This window comes from Carettochelys insculpta, chromosome 3 (genome assembly GCF_033958435.1).
Source record: "Carettochelys insculpta isolate YL-2023 chromosome 3, ASM3395843v1, whole genome shotgun sequence".
Taxonomy (NCBI): Eukaryota; Metazoa; Chordata; order Testudines; family Carettochelyidae; genus Carettochelys; species Carettochelys insculpta.
The window spans coordinates 210,720,635-210,736,022 of NC_134139.1; the positions used below are offsets into that span (position 1 = coordinate 210,720,635).

Sequence of the window (15,388 nt, forward strand, 5' to 3'; positions counted from 1 at the left end):
GGGGGTGGGGCGGGGTTGCTGGGCACGGGGGGGGGCGGGGGGGCCAGAGGCTGTTGGGTGGGGGGTGGGGCGGGGTTGCTGGGCACGGGGGGGGGGGCGGGGGGGCCAGAGGCTGTTGGGTGGGGGGTGGGGCGGGGTTGCTGGGCACGGGGGGGGGGCGGGGGGGCCAGAGGCTGTTGGGTGGGGGGTGGGGCGGGGTTGCTGGGCACGGGGGGGGGGCGGGGGGGCCAGAGGCTGTTGGGTGGGGGGTGGGGCGGGGTTGCTGGGCACGGGGGGGGGGCGGGGGGGCCAGAGGCTGTTGGGTGGGGGGTGGGGCGGGGTTGCTGGGCACGGGGGGGGGGGGGAGGGCAGGCCCCTATCTGCCCATGCGGTGTGGTACCGGGGCCTGGGCAGGCCCGTCCATTGACTCCCGCTGGCCGGGGCAGGAGGCAGCCGTGGGGGCAGAGGCGCGGGCGGCTCCCTGCTGGGCCCCTGGGGCGCTGCGCTGTATGGGGCCTCGCCCCATGGGGTCCCCCGGGCGGCTGAGCAGCGCCAGGCCCCAGCGAGCGCCTCCTTTGCGTCCCCAGCCCCCCACACGCTGGAGGAGAAGCAGGGCAAGGACCCGCCCCCGGGCTACCCCGGCCTGGAGACCATGCTGCCCCTGCTGCTGACGGCGGTGTCCGAGGGGCGCCTCACCGTCGAGGACGTGGTCCAGCGCCTGTACGAGAACCCCCGCCGCATCTTCTGCCTGCCCGCGCAGGACGACACCTACGTCGAGGTGGGGCGGGCACTGCCCGGCGCGAGCCCAGCGCGAACGGCTGGGCCCTGCCAGCAGCGGTCACACCTGGGTGCTTGGGACAGCCTGGGCCAGGCCCCGGCCTGGGCCCCCGCCCCTTGTGCTCTCGGCCCTCCCTGGGCTGGGCCCGGACCCCGCCCCTTGTGCTGGGCCCCCGCCCCTTGTGCTCTCGGCCCTCCCTGGGCCGGACCCGGACCCGGACCCGGACCCCGACCCCGCCCCCGAGCCCCCCGCCCCTTGTGCTCTCGGCCCTCCCTGGGCCGGACCCGGACCCCGCCCCCGAGCCCCCCACCCCTTGTGCTCTCGGCCCTCCCTGGTCCGGACCCAGACCCCGACCCCGAGCCCCCCGCCCCTTGTGCTCTCGGCCCTCCCTGGTCCGGACCCGGACCCCGACCCCGAGCCCCCTGCCCCTTGTGCTCTCGGCCCTCCCTGGGCCAGACCCGGACCCGGACCCGGACCCCGACCCCGACCCCGAGCTCCCTGCCCCTTGTGCTCTCGGCCCTCCCGCGGTCCCACCCAGACCCCGGCCCTGACCCGAACCCCCGGCCCTTGTGCTCTCGGCCCTCCCTGGGCCCCGACCTGGACCCCGAGCCCCCCGCCCCTTGTGCTCTCGGCCCCCCCCGCCCCGGCCTGGACCCCCGCCCCTTGTGTTCTCGGCCCTCCCTTGGCCGGACCCCGACCCCGACCCCGAGCCCCCCCGCCCCTTGTGCTCTCGGCCCTCCCTGGGCCGGACCCAGACCCCGACCCCGAGCCCCCCGCCCCTTGTGCTCTCGGCCCTCCCTGGTCCGGACCCGGACCCCGACCCCGAGCCCCCTGCCCCTTGTGCTCTCGGCCCTCCCTGGGCCGGACCCCGACCCCGACCCCGACCCCGAGCTCCCTGCCCCTTGTGCTCTCGGCCCTCCCGCGGTCCCACCCAGACCCCGGCCCTGACCCGAACCCCCGGCCCTTGTGCTCTCGGCCCTCCCTGGGCCCCGGCCCGGACCCGGATCCCGAGCCCCCCGCCCCTTGTGCTCTCGGCCCCCCCACCCTGGCCTGGACCCCCGCCCCTTGTGCTCTCGGTCCTCCCTGGGCCCCCGTCCGGAATCCTGCCCAGCTGCTGCCAGAGCCCGGACCCAGCCCTGCCCCCTTCCTGGTGCTGGGACAGGCCCTGCTGCTCCCCCCAGCCTGATCCGGCTCTGCCCCCCCCCAGGTGGACTTGGAGCACGAGTGGGTGATCCCAAGCCGCACGGCTTTCAGCAAGTGCCAGTGGACGCCCTTTGCTGGCACGAAGGTGAAGGGCACCGTGCGCCGGGTGGTGCTGCGTGGCGAGGTGGCCTACATCGACGGGCAGGTACGGGTGGGAGCCAGCTCGGGGGCAGCTGGGGCCGTGCCCAGCCCCCCGCACCCCTCATCCCCCCCACTCTGTGCCCGTCATATCCCCCCCGCCCCTCATTCCCCCCCGCTCTGTGCCCCTCAGCCCTCGCACCCCTCATCCCCCTCGCCCCCTGCTCCCCTCATCCCCCCCCGCTGTGCCCAACCCCCGTGCCTCTGCTCTGTGCCCCCAGCCCCCCCACGCCCCCATCCCCGCCCGCTCTGTGCCCAACCCCTGTGCCCCTCAGCCCCCGCACCCCTTAACGCCCCCCCGCTCTGTGCCCAACCCTCGCGCCCCTCAGCCCCCGCGCCCCTCATCCCCCCCCCCGCTCTGTGCCCCTCATCCCCACCCCCCCGCTCTGTGCCCAGCCCCCTGCTCCCCTCAGCCTCCTGTGCCGTGCCCAGCCCCTCTCTCCCCTGATACCCCCGGGCCATGTCCCCTGTAGGTGCTGGTGCCCCCTGGCTATGGCCAGGATGTCAGGAAGTGGCCCACGGGGGCCGTGACTGTGCCGCCCCCTGCCTCGGCCAAGGAGCCCTTGAAGGTACTGGGGGACGGTGTGCTGCCTGTCTGGGAGGGCGGGACCACGGGGCGCCAGTGGAGCGGTATAGTGGGGTGCAGGTGGGACTGGGATGGGGGGGCCTGGTGGGGCAGTGCCTGGGGGGCTAGTGGGATGGCTCTGGGAGTGTCCAGCAGTATGCATGGGACAGGTGGGATGGTACGGGGGGGTGCTGGCAGGACCAGTGGGATGGTACCTGGGGAACAGGTGGTACCATCGGGGTACCCAAGGGCTGTACCAGGGGACTGACAGGGCGCTATGGGGAGCGGGGGGCTGGTGGGACTGGGAGGGGGGCTGGTGGTACCTGGGGTACTGGTGAGGCAGACCCAGCCCCCTGCCCCGCACTGCGTTGCAGACCCCAGACCGTCCCCGGCACATAGTGCAGAACGAGCCTCTGCGCAGCCGAGCCTCCAGCCCCCGGCGTGCGGGGCCCACGGGAGACAGCCGCTTCCACCTGCCACCCCGGATCCACCGGGCCTCGGACCCTGGCCTGCCAGGTGAGGCGCGTGCGGGGACGCGGCACCCTGGACGATGGTGGAACTGCGGCGCCCTACCCCCCCCACTCTACGTTTCCTGACACCGGCTCTGGGCAGCGACAACACCTCGTCCTGCACTGCCGTGGGGGGACCCCAGGCCGGGCCGGGCCCCCCGGAGCTGGGGGAAGTACCCAGCCATTGGTTGGTCGGTCACTGCGGTACGAGTGCAGGCGCTCTCTCTGCGGGGCGCCTGACGCCCGTCTACATACAGTGCCATCTCCAGCCGGAGGCGGGTCACTTGTGCCGCCCCCAGCCGCGGTGCCAAGTAGGCGGGCAGTGTCTATGTCCTATCTGTGGAGCTGCTCCCTGGGTTGGTGGGGCCCAGGCTTGGGGCCGGCCGGTCTAACGTGCTGTCCCCCTTCCCCCGCCAGTGGCCGAGGACGTGCGGGAGAAGGCCCCCAAGAAGGCAACTGAGGCAGGTTTGTCCTGTCCCACCTGGGGTTGGGGGGAGTGAGGGGCTGGCGTGTCTGGAACACCTCCGCCCGGGGCAGCGCCTGCCGTCTCTGGGGTTGTGCCGTGGGCAGAGCCCTCATGCTGCGGTCCCCGGGAGGGGCAGGCGTGGGCTGCACGTGCGGCTGCCCCCGGCTTCGCGACAGGCCCTGCTGTGGGCAGTGGGAGGGCAGGCTGTGCCGGGGCCAGGGTCCACCCCCGCCCCCCGTGCGCTCAGTGACTCCTGCGCTTGGTGCTTCAGATCTGGCGGTGACCCAGGAGAGCTACTCCTACGTGCCAGGCCTGCTGCCCAGACAGACGTCGCCCCCGAGCGCCCCTCACCCCCAGACCTCACCACTGCTGCATCCCCTCGTGGGGCAGCACGTCCTGTCTGTCCAGCAGTTTACCAAGGAGCAGGTACGGCCCTGTGAGGGGTGGGGCCGGGCGGGGTGGGGTGGGGCCGGGCGGCCCCAGCTCAACACCCTCTCCTTGCAGATGTCCCACCTCTTCAACGTGGCACACAACCTGCGCATGCTGGTGCAGAAGGAGCGGAGCCTGGACATCCTGAAGGTGGGCCGGGGCGGGGCTCTGGGGGGGTGGGGCCTCGTCCTGAAGAGGGCCGTGGGAGGATGGGGGCCCCCCCGCCATGCTTATGGTCCCCCCCCCACCCACAGGGGAAGGTCATGGCCTCCATGTTCTACGAGGTGAGCACGCGGACCAGCAGCTCCTTCGCGGCAGCCATGTCCCGCCTGGGCGGCTCCGTCCTGGCCTTCGCCGAGGCCACGTCCTCGGTGCAGAAGGGCGAGTCCCTCGCCGACTCGGTGCACACCATGAGCTGCTACGCTGACGTGCTGGTGCTGCGGCACCCCCAGCCGGGGGCGGTGGAGGTGAGGGAGCAGGGCGGGGCTGGCAGTGTAGGTGAGGGAGCAGGGCGGGGCTGGCGGGGGAGTTGAATGAACAGGGCGGGGCTGGTGGGAGCAGTGTAGGTGAGGGAATGGGGTGGGGCTGGTGGGGGGCAGTGTAGGTGAGGGAACAGGGTGGGGCTGGCAGGGGAGGTGAGGGAACGGAGGGGCTGGTGGGGTCAGTGTAGGTGAGGGAACAGGGCGGGGCTGGCAGGGGAGGTGAGGGAACGGAGGGGCTGGTGGGGGGCAGTGTAGGTGAGGGAACAGGGTGGGGCTGGCAGGGGAGGTGAGGGAACAGGGTGGGGCTGGCAGGGGAGGTGAGGGAACGGAGGGGCTGGTGGGGTCAGTGTAGGTGAGGGAACAGGGTGGGGCTGGCAGGGGAGGTGAGGGAACGGAGGGGCTGGTGGGGGGCAGTGTAGGTGAGGGAACGGAGGGGCTGGTGGGGTCAGTGTAGGTGAGGGAACAGGGTGGGGCTGGCAGGGGAGGTGAGGGAACGGAGGGGCTGGTGGGGTCAGTGTAGGTGAGGGAACGGAGGGGCTGGTGGGGTCAGTGTAGGTGAGGGAACAGGGTGGGGCTGGCAGGGGAGGTGAGGGAACAGGGCAGGGCTGGCGGGGGTGAGGGAGCGGGGCAGGGCTGGCAGGGGCGAGCCAAGTCTCCCTGTGTCGCCCCCGGGAGGTGGCCTAGCGCTGTGGTTTGCGGGTTGGGTGAGGGACGGGCGGGTGGTGACTCCATGTTAGCCCCGAGGGCTGTGGGGTGCAGCCCAAGGCCTGGTTGGGGGGAGGGTGGCTCAGCACTAGCCCTGTGGGTAGCGGGGCAGGGCGGGCGCTGGTGCCCTGTGCCCAGCCTGTGCCGTTTGCCAGCTGGCTGCCAAGCACTGCCGGAAGCCGGTGATCAATGCTGGGGACGGCGTCGGCGAGCACCCCACACAGGCGCTGCTGGACGTCTTCACCATCCGCGAGGAGCTGGGCACCGTCAACGGCATGACGGTGAGCGCCAGGCCTGGGGGCGGCACTGGGCTAGGGCTGGACCTGGCCCTGTGCTCAGGGAGGGGCCTAAAGCTGGGCTCCCCCAGTGACCGGGAGCCTGCTGGGCAGGGTAACTACAAGTCCTGACCCCCTTGCTGGGCTGCGGGGTGCTGGGCCCCCGGGGGCTCCCTTCCCCCACATCTCACTGGGTTGTGGGGCGCTGTATCCCTCGCGGCTCCTCTCCCCCACCCCTCGCTGGGCCCCCCAGGGCTCCCTCTCCTCTGCCCCCACCCCCAACCCTCACTGGGCTGCGGGGTGCTGGGTCCCCCAGCTGGGTTGCGGGTCGCTGGCGCACCCCCCCTCCCCCAGCTGCTCCCTCCCGTGGTTGGACTGATGTGATGGAGTGGGGGGAGGGCCTCTGTGAGACTCAGGCTGGATGTGTGAGACAAGCAGAGCAGCTCCCAGTGGCTAAGGATGACCCTGGGGCTATAACCCAGGCTGGCAGGTAACACCTCTGCCCTGAACAAAGAGGAGGGAGGAGCCGAGCTGGGTTTGAATTGGGGGGTGGGGGGGCGGCAGTTAGAGGCTAGGGGGAGAGAGGGAGCTGGGAGGCAGCCAGCCTGAGGAGGGGGGAAGCTACACCCCAGAGGGGCACCCCTCGGGCTCCTCTCCCCAGGACAGGTTGGAAGGACTGTCTCTGGCTGCTGTACTGTCGCTTCTGTGAGAAACTGGGCATCTGTAGCCTAATAAACCTGCTGTTGTACCTGCTGAGTGAGAGTCACTCCTGCCAGCGGACGGGGTGCAGTGCAGGGGGACCCCTGAACCCCATCACAACTGCAGGGTGCTGCTGTTCTCTTCCCAGATCACGATGGTGGGGGACCTGAAGCACGGGCGCACGGTGCATTCCCTGGCCCGGCTGCTGACGCAGTACCGCGTGAACCTGCGCTACGTCACGCCCCCCGGTCTCCGCATGCCCCCCGACATCATCCACTTCGTCGCCTCCAAGGGCATCAAGCAGGTGAGCCGGCTGCCCCCTGCCCGTCGCCCTGCCCCCCGGCGCCAACACCCCCCACCTGCTGCCCCACCCCCTGCCCAGCTCTAACGGTCCCTGCCCCTGTCGCCCCGCCCCGCCCCCGGCACTAATGCCCCGCCCGTCGCAGGAGGAGTTCGACAGCATCGAGGAGGCGCTGCCCGACACCGACGTGCTCTACGTCACCCGTATCCAGAAGGAGCGCTTCGACTCGGTGCAGGAGTACGAGGCGGTGAGTGCCGGCCTGGCCTGGCCCCCGGGGCGCTGCAGATGGGCTCAGCCCAGACTCCGGTGCCCTGGCCAGTGTGTGATGGGGAGGGTGTGTCAGAGCGAGGCACCGGCGCAGTGTGGGGGGTGGTGCTGGGGCCATGCCAGGCGGTGCCCTCTGGGTGCTCACAGCCTCCCCCCCCCGGCAGTGCTTCGGGCAGTTCGTCCTCACCCCGCACATCATGACCAGAGCCAAGAGGAGGATGGTGGTGATGCACCCGCTGCCGCGCGTCAACGAGATCAGGTGAGAGGTGCTGGGCCGGGGCGGGTCCCTCCTCCGGCTGGGCTGGGCTGGGCCAGGCTCCCGCACCCTCCTCCGAGTCTCCTCTGGCGCCTGCCTCCAGCCGGGCTCCCGCACCCTCCTCCGACTCTCCTCTGGCGCCTGCCTCCAGCTGGGCTCCCGCACCTGCCTCCAGCTGGGCTCCCGCGCCCCCCTCCGACTCTCCCCTGGCGCCCGCCTCCAGCTGGGCTCCCGCGCCCCCCTCCGACTCTCCCCTGGCGCCCGCCTCCAGCCGGGCTCCCGCGCCCCCCTCAGACTCTCCCCTGGCGCCCGCCTCCAGCCGGGCTCCCGCGCCCTCCTCCGACTCTCCCCTGGCGCCCGCCTCCAGCAGGGCTCCCGCGCCCTCCTCCGACTCTCCCCTGGCGCCCGCCTCCAGCTGGGCTCCCGCGCCCGCCTCCGACTCTGCCCTGGCGCCCGCCTCCAGCCGTGCTCCCGCACCTGCCTCCAGCTGGGCTCCCACACCCACCTCCGACTCTGCCCTGGCGCCCGCCTCCAGCTGGGCTCCCGCACCTGCCTCCAGCCGGGCTCCCACACCCACCTCCGACTCTGCCCTGGCGCCCGCCTCCAGCCGGGCTCCCGCACCCCCCTCCAACTCTGCCCTGGCTCCCCAGCATGGCTGGGCTGGGCCTTGCCTCCAGCCGGGCTCCCGCACCCGCCTCCGACTCTCCCCTGGCGTCCGCCTCCAGCCGGGCTCCCGCACCCCCCTCCAACTCTGCCCTGGCTCCCCAGCATGGCTGGGCTGGGCCTTGCCTCCAGCCGGGCTCCCGCACCCGCCTCCGACTCTCCCCTGGCGTCCGCCTCCAGCCGGGCTCCCGCACCCCCCTCCAACTCTGCCCTGGCTCCCCAGCATGGTTGGGCTGGGCCTTGCCTCCGGCCGGGCTCCCACACTCACCACTGACTCTCCCCTTGGTCCCCAGCGTGGAAGTGGACTCGGACCCTCGGGCCGCCTATTTCCGCCAGGCTGAGAACGGCATGTACATCCGCATGGCGCTGCTGGCCACGGTGCTGGGCAGGTACTAGAGCCCCCAGCCGGGCAGTGCCGGCGCACAGGGCACCCAGTGCTCCAGCCCTGGCGAGCTCATGGACGGCCCCAGCCCCTCTCCCGCGTCCGGCAGCCAGCCAGGGCGGCTGGGGAAGGGCGTGCCGGCGGCGGGCTGCAGCTCAGGACGGCTCTCATGTATCTCGCTGCGGGACACTAACTCCTCCGAGGTGCCCATCATGCTGCCCAGATGCTGGGGTGACCCTGGCTCCCTGTGGGGCTCTTCTGCAGCAGCTGTTAGCGGCGCCCAGGCTGCTCCCTGGCCCTCCTGGACCACAGTTCACTGTCACGATTCCTCCGCTGGCCCCAGGACCATCTTCCGCAGGGGTCTGCCCCGCTACCTCAGTGCCCCAGGCTGGGGCTCCCCCGGCCACAGCACCACCTCCGCCTTCCGGCTGCCGGGGGCAGCCGGCAGCTTCACGCTCTGCGGCTCAGCCCCAGCCTCTGGCGCAGGCTCAGGGCAGGCCATGGCAGTGCCCCAGGGTCTGTTCTGCCTGGCGCTGCCTGCCCCACGGTAGTGGGTGAGCAGCATCGCTGCAGCCACTTTTCCACATGCGCCACTGTGAGCCACGCAGCTTTCCTGGGCTTTAATAAACTGAGCTGGGGGTACGCCCTGCCCTGCCCTGTCCCGTCTGCTGGGGAGAGCGCCGCAGCCTCGCTCCGTTCCTTCGCGGGGCAGGGCCTGGAGCTCCCCTTGTGCCTGGGGAGGCAGCAGCAGGGCTGGGACCGCCGGGGCTGTGCTGCGCCAGAGCGCGTCTACCCTGGCCAGGGCCGTAGGCACCGAGGCTGGATTGCGATAGTTTCCCCCAGCGTGTGGCGGGGCGCTGCTGAGCTCCCTGTACTGCTGGGCCAAGCGGCCCAGGAGCAGCCGGGCAGGGCACTCGCCAGCCTCAGCCTGCACGCCCTCCATGAAGCATAAGCCCCTCGTTGGAGCCTCGGGTGCTGCAGGGAGAGCTGGGGAGAGCCCCGCTCCCTCCACTGGCAGGGGATGATACCAGCCCCCGGCCTGCGCTCTGAGACCCTCCCCTTCCGATGTACATGTAGCAAAAGGCCGTTCGCAGACAACCCGCGAGAGCCCGAGTGATTCCAGGGCCCAGCCAGCACGTCCACTCTGGTTCCTTGGCCCACGCCCCTGCTTGCGGCATGCGGGGCAGGGCAGGGCAGCGCAGCCTTTGTGCACCGGAGGTCTGCCCTGGCTGTTGTGGGGGCGCTCCAGGTCAAGCCAGAGGGAAGCCCACGCTAGCACCAGGCTGGTGCGTGGGACCCTGGATGGGCCTGGACTCAGAGCTGCAGCAGCCTGGCCCCGGCCCCGGCCCCGGCCCCGGCCTGTCGCAGCTTGTTCCCACTCTAGGGCTATTCCTCACCACACCAGCAAGGGGCTGCTGGAGTCCTGGGCACGTGGCAGCCAAGGGTTGGCGGCCAGGCCAGGCCAGCTGGAGCCAGGGTCCCTGTGCTGAGCACTGCAGCAGCGGGGCCCCTTCTGTGCATCAGTGACAGGTGCGTTGGGCCTGCCGGGGGCACTTCAAGCACACGGCCGGTGCACACATGTTGAGCTCTCCTCCCTGCCAATACGGAGCAGCTCAGTAGTTGGCCTGGTCAGGGCTTGACAGATGGTACCCCTGCCATGTGCTCTGCAAACAGCAGAGCCCCCTCCTCCTGCCTCTGGCCAGAGGTGACACAGCGCAAGGGGGACCCCAGCTGGCGCCGTAGCTCTCACCTCGCAGGGAGAACGGGGTTATGAGCCAAGGGGGGGGACAGCGTCGAACAGACCAGCAGCTGTCAGTATCATCCATCTCGGGGAGGGGGGCCCTGCGGGGTCCCGGAGCCGGGCCCTGGCCTCTTTCCTCCCTCTCCAGCCAGCCCAGACTGCCCCACTCCCCAGCCCAGCTCCAATTCAAACAGGCCAGGCCCCTTCTCTGCCTTTGGCCTGTTTCTGGGGGAGGGGAGGGGGAGATGGGGGGGAGGTCACCTGGTTGCCTAGGTTACAAAGGCCATGGAGGGTCACTGTGCGTGTGTCAGAAGTCATCACACCCAAATTCCCATTGCCAACTTTGCATCGATGCTGTCTTCAGGGAAACTGAGGCGCTCAGCTGGCATTACACAGAACAGTAGGAAATGGATACAACATAGCCAGGGAGTAAAATCTGCACTTCATCACATCTCTCCCCACTTCCAGACTGAACTCAGCAGGGTCACTTAGCCTTGTGACAGGGCCTCGGCTATGGTGGTGGTGTTCCCCTTGACGTGGACCACCTCCATGTCGTAGTCCTGCAGGAGCAGACTCCACCGCAGGAGCTTGGCGTTGGCCCCTTTCATGTGATGCAGCCAGGTCAGGGGTGAGTGATCAGTGTACATGGTGAAACGCCGTCCAAACAGGTACGGCTGCAGCTTCCCCAGCGCCCACACCATGGCCAGACATTCCTTCTCTATAGCTGCGTAGCTCTGCTCCCGGGGCAGCAGCTTCTTACTCAGGTACATGATGGGGTGTTTCTCCCCTTTGTCATTCACCTGCATTAGCACCGCCCCCAGCCCCACGTCCGAGGCATCGGTGAACACCAGGAAGGGTTTGTTGAAGTCTGGATTTGCCAGCACTGGGGCCCTGACTAGAGCCTCCTTCAGCGCGCAGAGGGCCTCTTGGCACTGCTCGGTCCAGACCACCTTGTCAGGCTTTCCCTTTTTACACAGCTCCGTGAGGGGGGCTGCGATGGAGCTAAAGTGGGGCACAAGCCTCCGGTAGTACCCCGCCATCCCAATGAAGGCCTGGACCTGTTTCTTAGTCTGGGGTGTTGGCCAATCTCTGACAGCCGCCACTTTAGCTGGCTCTGGCTTTAAGCAGCTGCTGCCCACCTTGTGGCCCAGGTAGGTCACCTCAGCCATCCCCACGTTGCACTTCCCTGCCTTGATAGTCAGGCCAGCCTTCTGGAGTCGGTCCAGCACCTGCTTGACCTGGGACACATGGTCCTCCCACATCTGGCTGAAGATGCAAATATGAATAAGCATCTGCAGTAAAACCCTTTCATATCTAGCAGCCCTGGGACCAGGAGGTTGCCGGATAATCAAATATTCTGGATAATAGATATACCTAGTGATGCCTAACACTAAAGGAAAAACAAGTAGGTATCAGGAAACAAACTGAAATGTATGCATAGCGCTTTATTTACTAACTAGTATTTGTAATGCGATGGGGGTTTCTGGGCACAGCTGAGGAGATGAATCCAGGGTAACTTGGCTTAAAGTAGGGCTACTTCCAGCCCCAGTCTGGGATTTCCTTCTCGCTAAGGCAAATCCAACCAGCCACAGCACCTCTGCCAGCCCCAAGGGCCAGCCAGACCCACACACACAAACCCACAGATTTCCCTGGTGTTATATCAACCCAGACGAGCAACCTCAACAAGGTGAGAGGTTTTTAAAGCCTACTTCCACCAGCTCCACACAGATTCTCCTGGCTCCAGCCACCGTCCCAGGTCAATGTGTACTTGGGCCTTGCTCAACTCACCACGCAGGGCCAAATCTTGAGATCTAAAGGTTTATTAGCAAAGAAAGAACAGGATGAGAGAGAAGAATGGTTACAGTGGTACTTTACATACATCACTTACAGCTGTTGGTGCAGCTAGCGATGTTCTGTGCTGGACCCTGAAATTTTCAGAAAGTCCAGCCCGTAAGGGGTTGCACAGGTTTAGTTGGTGGAGATCTGGCCAGCTGGAGGCAGCACTGGGGTATGGAACTTTGCAACAGGAGGGAAAACGCCCCTTCTCCTTCCCATAGACACTGGACAGGATCAGCTGACCCAGCTGAACTGTGCCACAGAGGTGGCTGTGTTGGGCTGTATTCGAACAAACCAGCAGTCACAGCTGAGGTCGTTACGAACATCCCAGGCAGGGAAGCAGTCCCCGTAAGGGGGAGGAGATTGCTGCTCCTGTCAGACCCACTGGTAATGTGTTGCATTTGAGTATGAACCACAGTTCACAAATCTCCCTTCATAACCTGACCCAGGTGAGCCCGTTGGGAGCTGCGTTTGCCAGCGCACCCCAGTCCATAGCCGTAATGTGTGGAATGGAGGTCAGGCGCCTAATTGCCAGCCTGCTGCTCAGCCCAATGTCGCCTGACCCCGGTGGGCTATTGTAGCCCATCACCATTGGCTGCATCCCAGGAGAGGTCCCACATTCCTGAGATGTGTATGGGCCGCCTGAGCCTTTCTCCAGCCCCTCGTCCTGCATAGGGAGGAGGTCGCAGCTCCTCTTGTGAATCTCAGCACTAAACCATTTCTTACACAGCTACAGTCGATAACTATGGAGAGGTGGTGGAGAGGTTAAGTCCTGCCTTGACCAGGTCCTGGCTGGGATGACTTACTGGGGGTTGGTCCTGCTTTGGGCAGGGGGCTGGACTCGATGACCTCCTGAGGTTTCTTCCAGCCCTGGGATTCTGTTTCTAATGCTGCACATGAGAGTTTACTGTATCTGAAGTACTGGGAACGGCTACTGGACGTAGGGCCCAGATGGACACTTGGGACACCTGATGGAAAAATGATGGGTGCAGGCCACAGGTTCAGAATGAGGGAACCAGAGGAGGACACAGAGCGGCTTGTTTTGCACAGAGAACAGCTGCTTGTGTGAGCACAGCAGCCCCTGAAGTCCATTGACTGGGCAGGTGGCAGCAGGTCAGAGAGGCTGTGATGGAGTGGGGGATGGGTGTGTGTGTGTTGGGCTCACAGAGGGTGGCGGGGGGGATCACAGAGGGTGGGAGGCTCCTGCTGGGGGTAACCTGGTGCCCAGGTGACACCTCTGGGCTGCAGACAGAGGAGGAGATGGAGCCTGAGGGGGTTGAATGGGAACCGGGAGGTGGGAAGCAGTTAGTCTGGGCTGGGAGAGAGAGAGAGACAAAGGAGGGGGCCAGGCCCTGGGTCTGGGGGCCCCTCGTGGCTTCCTCTCCCCAGCATGGATGGGACTGGCTGTCTCTGCCGGCTGCACTGACTCCTCTGTACGACGCTGTGTCCTGTCAGCTAATAAACCCGCTGTTCTCCTGCTGAGTGAGTCTCTCCTGCCTGCGGACGGGTGCAGAGCTTGGGGACCCCGAACCCATCACACTCCTGCCTGCGGAGGGGGCAGAGCTTGGGGACCCCTGAACCCCATCACACTCCTGCCTGCGGAGGGGGCAGAGCTTGGGGACCCCAAACCCATCACACTCCTGCCTGCGGAGGGGGGCAGAGCTTGGGGACCCCTGAACCCCATCACACTCCTGCCTGCAGAGGGGTGCAGAGCTTGGGGACCCTGAACCCATCACAGAGCATCATAGATGCTAGCAGGGAGCCGGCTCCAGTCCCAGGAAGCAGATGCACCAAGGCGTCATCCCTCCGCACCTCCCAGTGCCTGCACACGCCCAGCCCCAAGTTCCCCCTGTCCCAGTATGGCCTCACTGGGCTGACATGCTACCGTGAGCCTAGTTAGACCGTTGCGCTGCGTAGTTCACCCCGTTCAGCTGTTAGATGACCTTGCAGCTTGTTGCATCACCTGGGCACAAGACCCAGCCTTTGGCCCGGGTGTGGAGGTCGTACCAGACCTTTTGTTTGCCTTGGGCCCTGCCCAGGCCTGCGAGCTCAGGGAGCTTTTCCCAGAAGGCCAATGCACGCTCCCCACGGGTGTGCCACCAGGAGAGGCCTTCCCCTCCCACTCATCTCTGAGCTCAGGGACGGGGAGCCTCTTTGGGTTAGGGACCAATGAGCCAGAGACATCCGTTGGGTGCCACACAAGTGAGAAGCAAAAGAAAGGAATTTTTCTCGTCTACTTCACGAGGCCCCCTGGCAAGGAGTGGCACAAGGTGACTGTGTGAAGAAACACTCCCTGTGGTTTGCTTTAAATCTGCTGCCTGCTGACTTCCTTTGGAGACCCTAGTTCTTATGGGAACAAGTAAATAACTTCTCCTTAAGCTGAGCAATGGCTTATGGGGGGACTGCTCTGCCGGCAGCTGCACCAGCTCTGGCTCGTGGGCTGACAGTGTAGTGTGCAGCACACATGGGCATGGAGGACCAGGCTGCTTCTCTGAATGGGCACCTGGGTCTGAGGCACTGGCGGAAGCCTGCACGTTGCCAGTGCGCTGTGATTGCCAGACCGGGACCCGGGCTAGGTCAGAGACGTAAGAGCTGTGCTGTGATGAGACCAGCGTCTGCTGCTGCCACAGAGAGTTGGGTCGACTTTCTACGTGGCTTTGTTCTAAAAGGGCGGTGCCCCGGCTGACGTGTGCTGGGCCAGGGCCGGGACAGCCGGGCCCCTATGGACTGGAGCTGCGCCCTGGGGCAGGACAGCCAGGTGCGGTCTGAGCTGTACCCGGCTTTGTGAATGATGGTGTACGGAGGAGCTTCCGCCCTCAGCACTTCCAGCCCCGCCGCGCTCCAGGCTGATGTTGGGCCCCCAGAAGTGCCGTGAGAAGCAGAAGGGAGCATGTGGCCAGAGGCTCGGCAGGTGGACTCGTGAGCCTGGAGAGGAGGAGGGTTGAGGTGCCAGGGAGGTACAGGAGGACACAAAAGCAGGTCCAGCCCCTGCAGACCTTTGAGAAAGAACCCGACCAACCTCCCCTGCCTCGAATGCCAAGCGGGCCACTGGGTCACCCCCACAGACGATCCCAGGGGCCCTGCTGCTTTACCTGGTGCAGCTGCTCTCAGATGAGGGGCAGCTCCGGCAGACGCACACAACGCTGGTCCCACCAGCCGGAGGGTCTTGCCCTGAGCCAGTGGCGCGCAGCTGCCAGGAGGCGCCTCTCTCCCTGGCTGACGGCTCTGGCGCGCCGGGCTTCCGAGCCTGGAGGCGGAGGGACTGGGGGTCTGGGTGCAGAGGTGACCGGGGCCCTGCGCCATCAGGTCAGGCTGCAGAACAAGCGCCGCTGTGGTCTGGGCCCCGCTGGGGCGGCAGGTGCCTCTGCTCTAGCGCTGCAGCCGTTGAGTGGGAGCTTGTGAGCGAGGGGATGAGCTGTGCAGTCTGCCGGGGTTAACTGGCGCACGGCGCCTTACAGGGACGCTGCGCTCAGCCCTGATGCGCAACAGCCTGGGGCCCTGGCGGTACCCACTTCCCGCTCCCTGCTGTGGGGCGCTGCTCGGCTGCTGGCCTGGCCCACTGCTGCCCCAGCCGCCCAGTCCAGGGACGGTGTGTCCGGCTCTGCAGCCGCGGGGGGGTGTCGGGGGGTGCCCGGCTGTGCAGCCCCTCGCGGGAGGAGTCGGGGGGTGCCTGGCTCTGCAGCCGCGGGGGTGTGTCGGGGGGTGCCCGGCTGT

The 15,388-nt window shown here is 67.4% G+C and overlaps 1 protein-coding gene across 1 annotated transcript in view; it reads left to right on the plus strand.

Annotated features, from left to right (window-relative positions):
* Window positions 1-8,746, plus strand: part of CAD (carbamoyl-phosphate synthetase 2, aspartate transcarbamylase, and dihydroorotase) — a 36,501-nt gene extending 27,755 nt beyond the window's left edge. Inside the window, exons 32-44 of the mRNA XM_074991571.1 lie at window positions 567-757; window positions 1,965-2,105; window positions 2,572-2,667; window positions 3,038-3,179; window positions 3,590-3,637; window positions 3,910-4,064; window positions 4,143-4,217; window positions 4,322-4,534; window positions 5,410-5,535; window positions 6,377-6,532; window positions 6,675-6,776; window positions 6,961-7,055; window positions 8,009-8,746. Coding sequence (XP_074847672.1) covers window positions 567-757; window positions 1,965-2,105; window positions 2,572-2,667; window positions 3,038-3,179; window positions 3,590-3,637; window positions 3,910-4,064; window positions 4,143-4,217; window positions 4,322-4,534; window positions 5,410-5,535; window positions 6,377-6,532; window positions 6,675-6,776; window positions 6,961-7,055; window positions 8,009-8,111 — 1,643 coding nt within the window. The 3' untranslated portion in view covers window positions 8,112-8,746. The remainder of the gene's footprint in view (window positions 1-566; window positions 758-1,964; window positions 2,106-2,571; window positions 2,668-3,037; window positions 3,180-3,589; window positions 3,638-3,909; window positions 4,065-4,142; window positions 4,218-4,321; window positions 4,535-5,409; window positions 5,536-6,376; window positions 6,533-6,674; window positions 6,777-6,960; window positions 7,056-8,008) is intronic.
* Window positions 8,747-15,388: the final 6,642 nt, after the last annotated feature.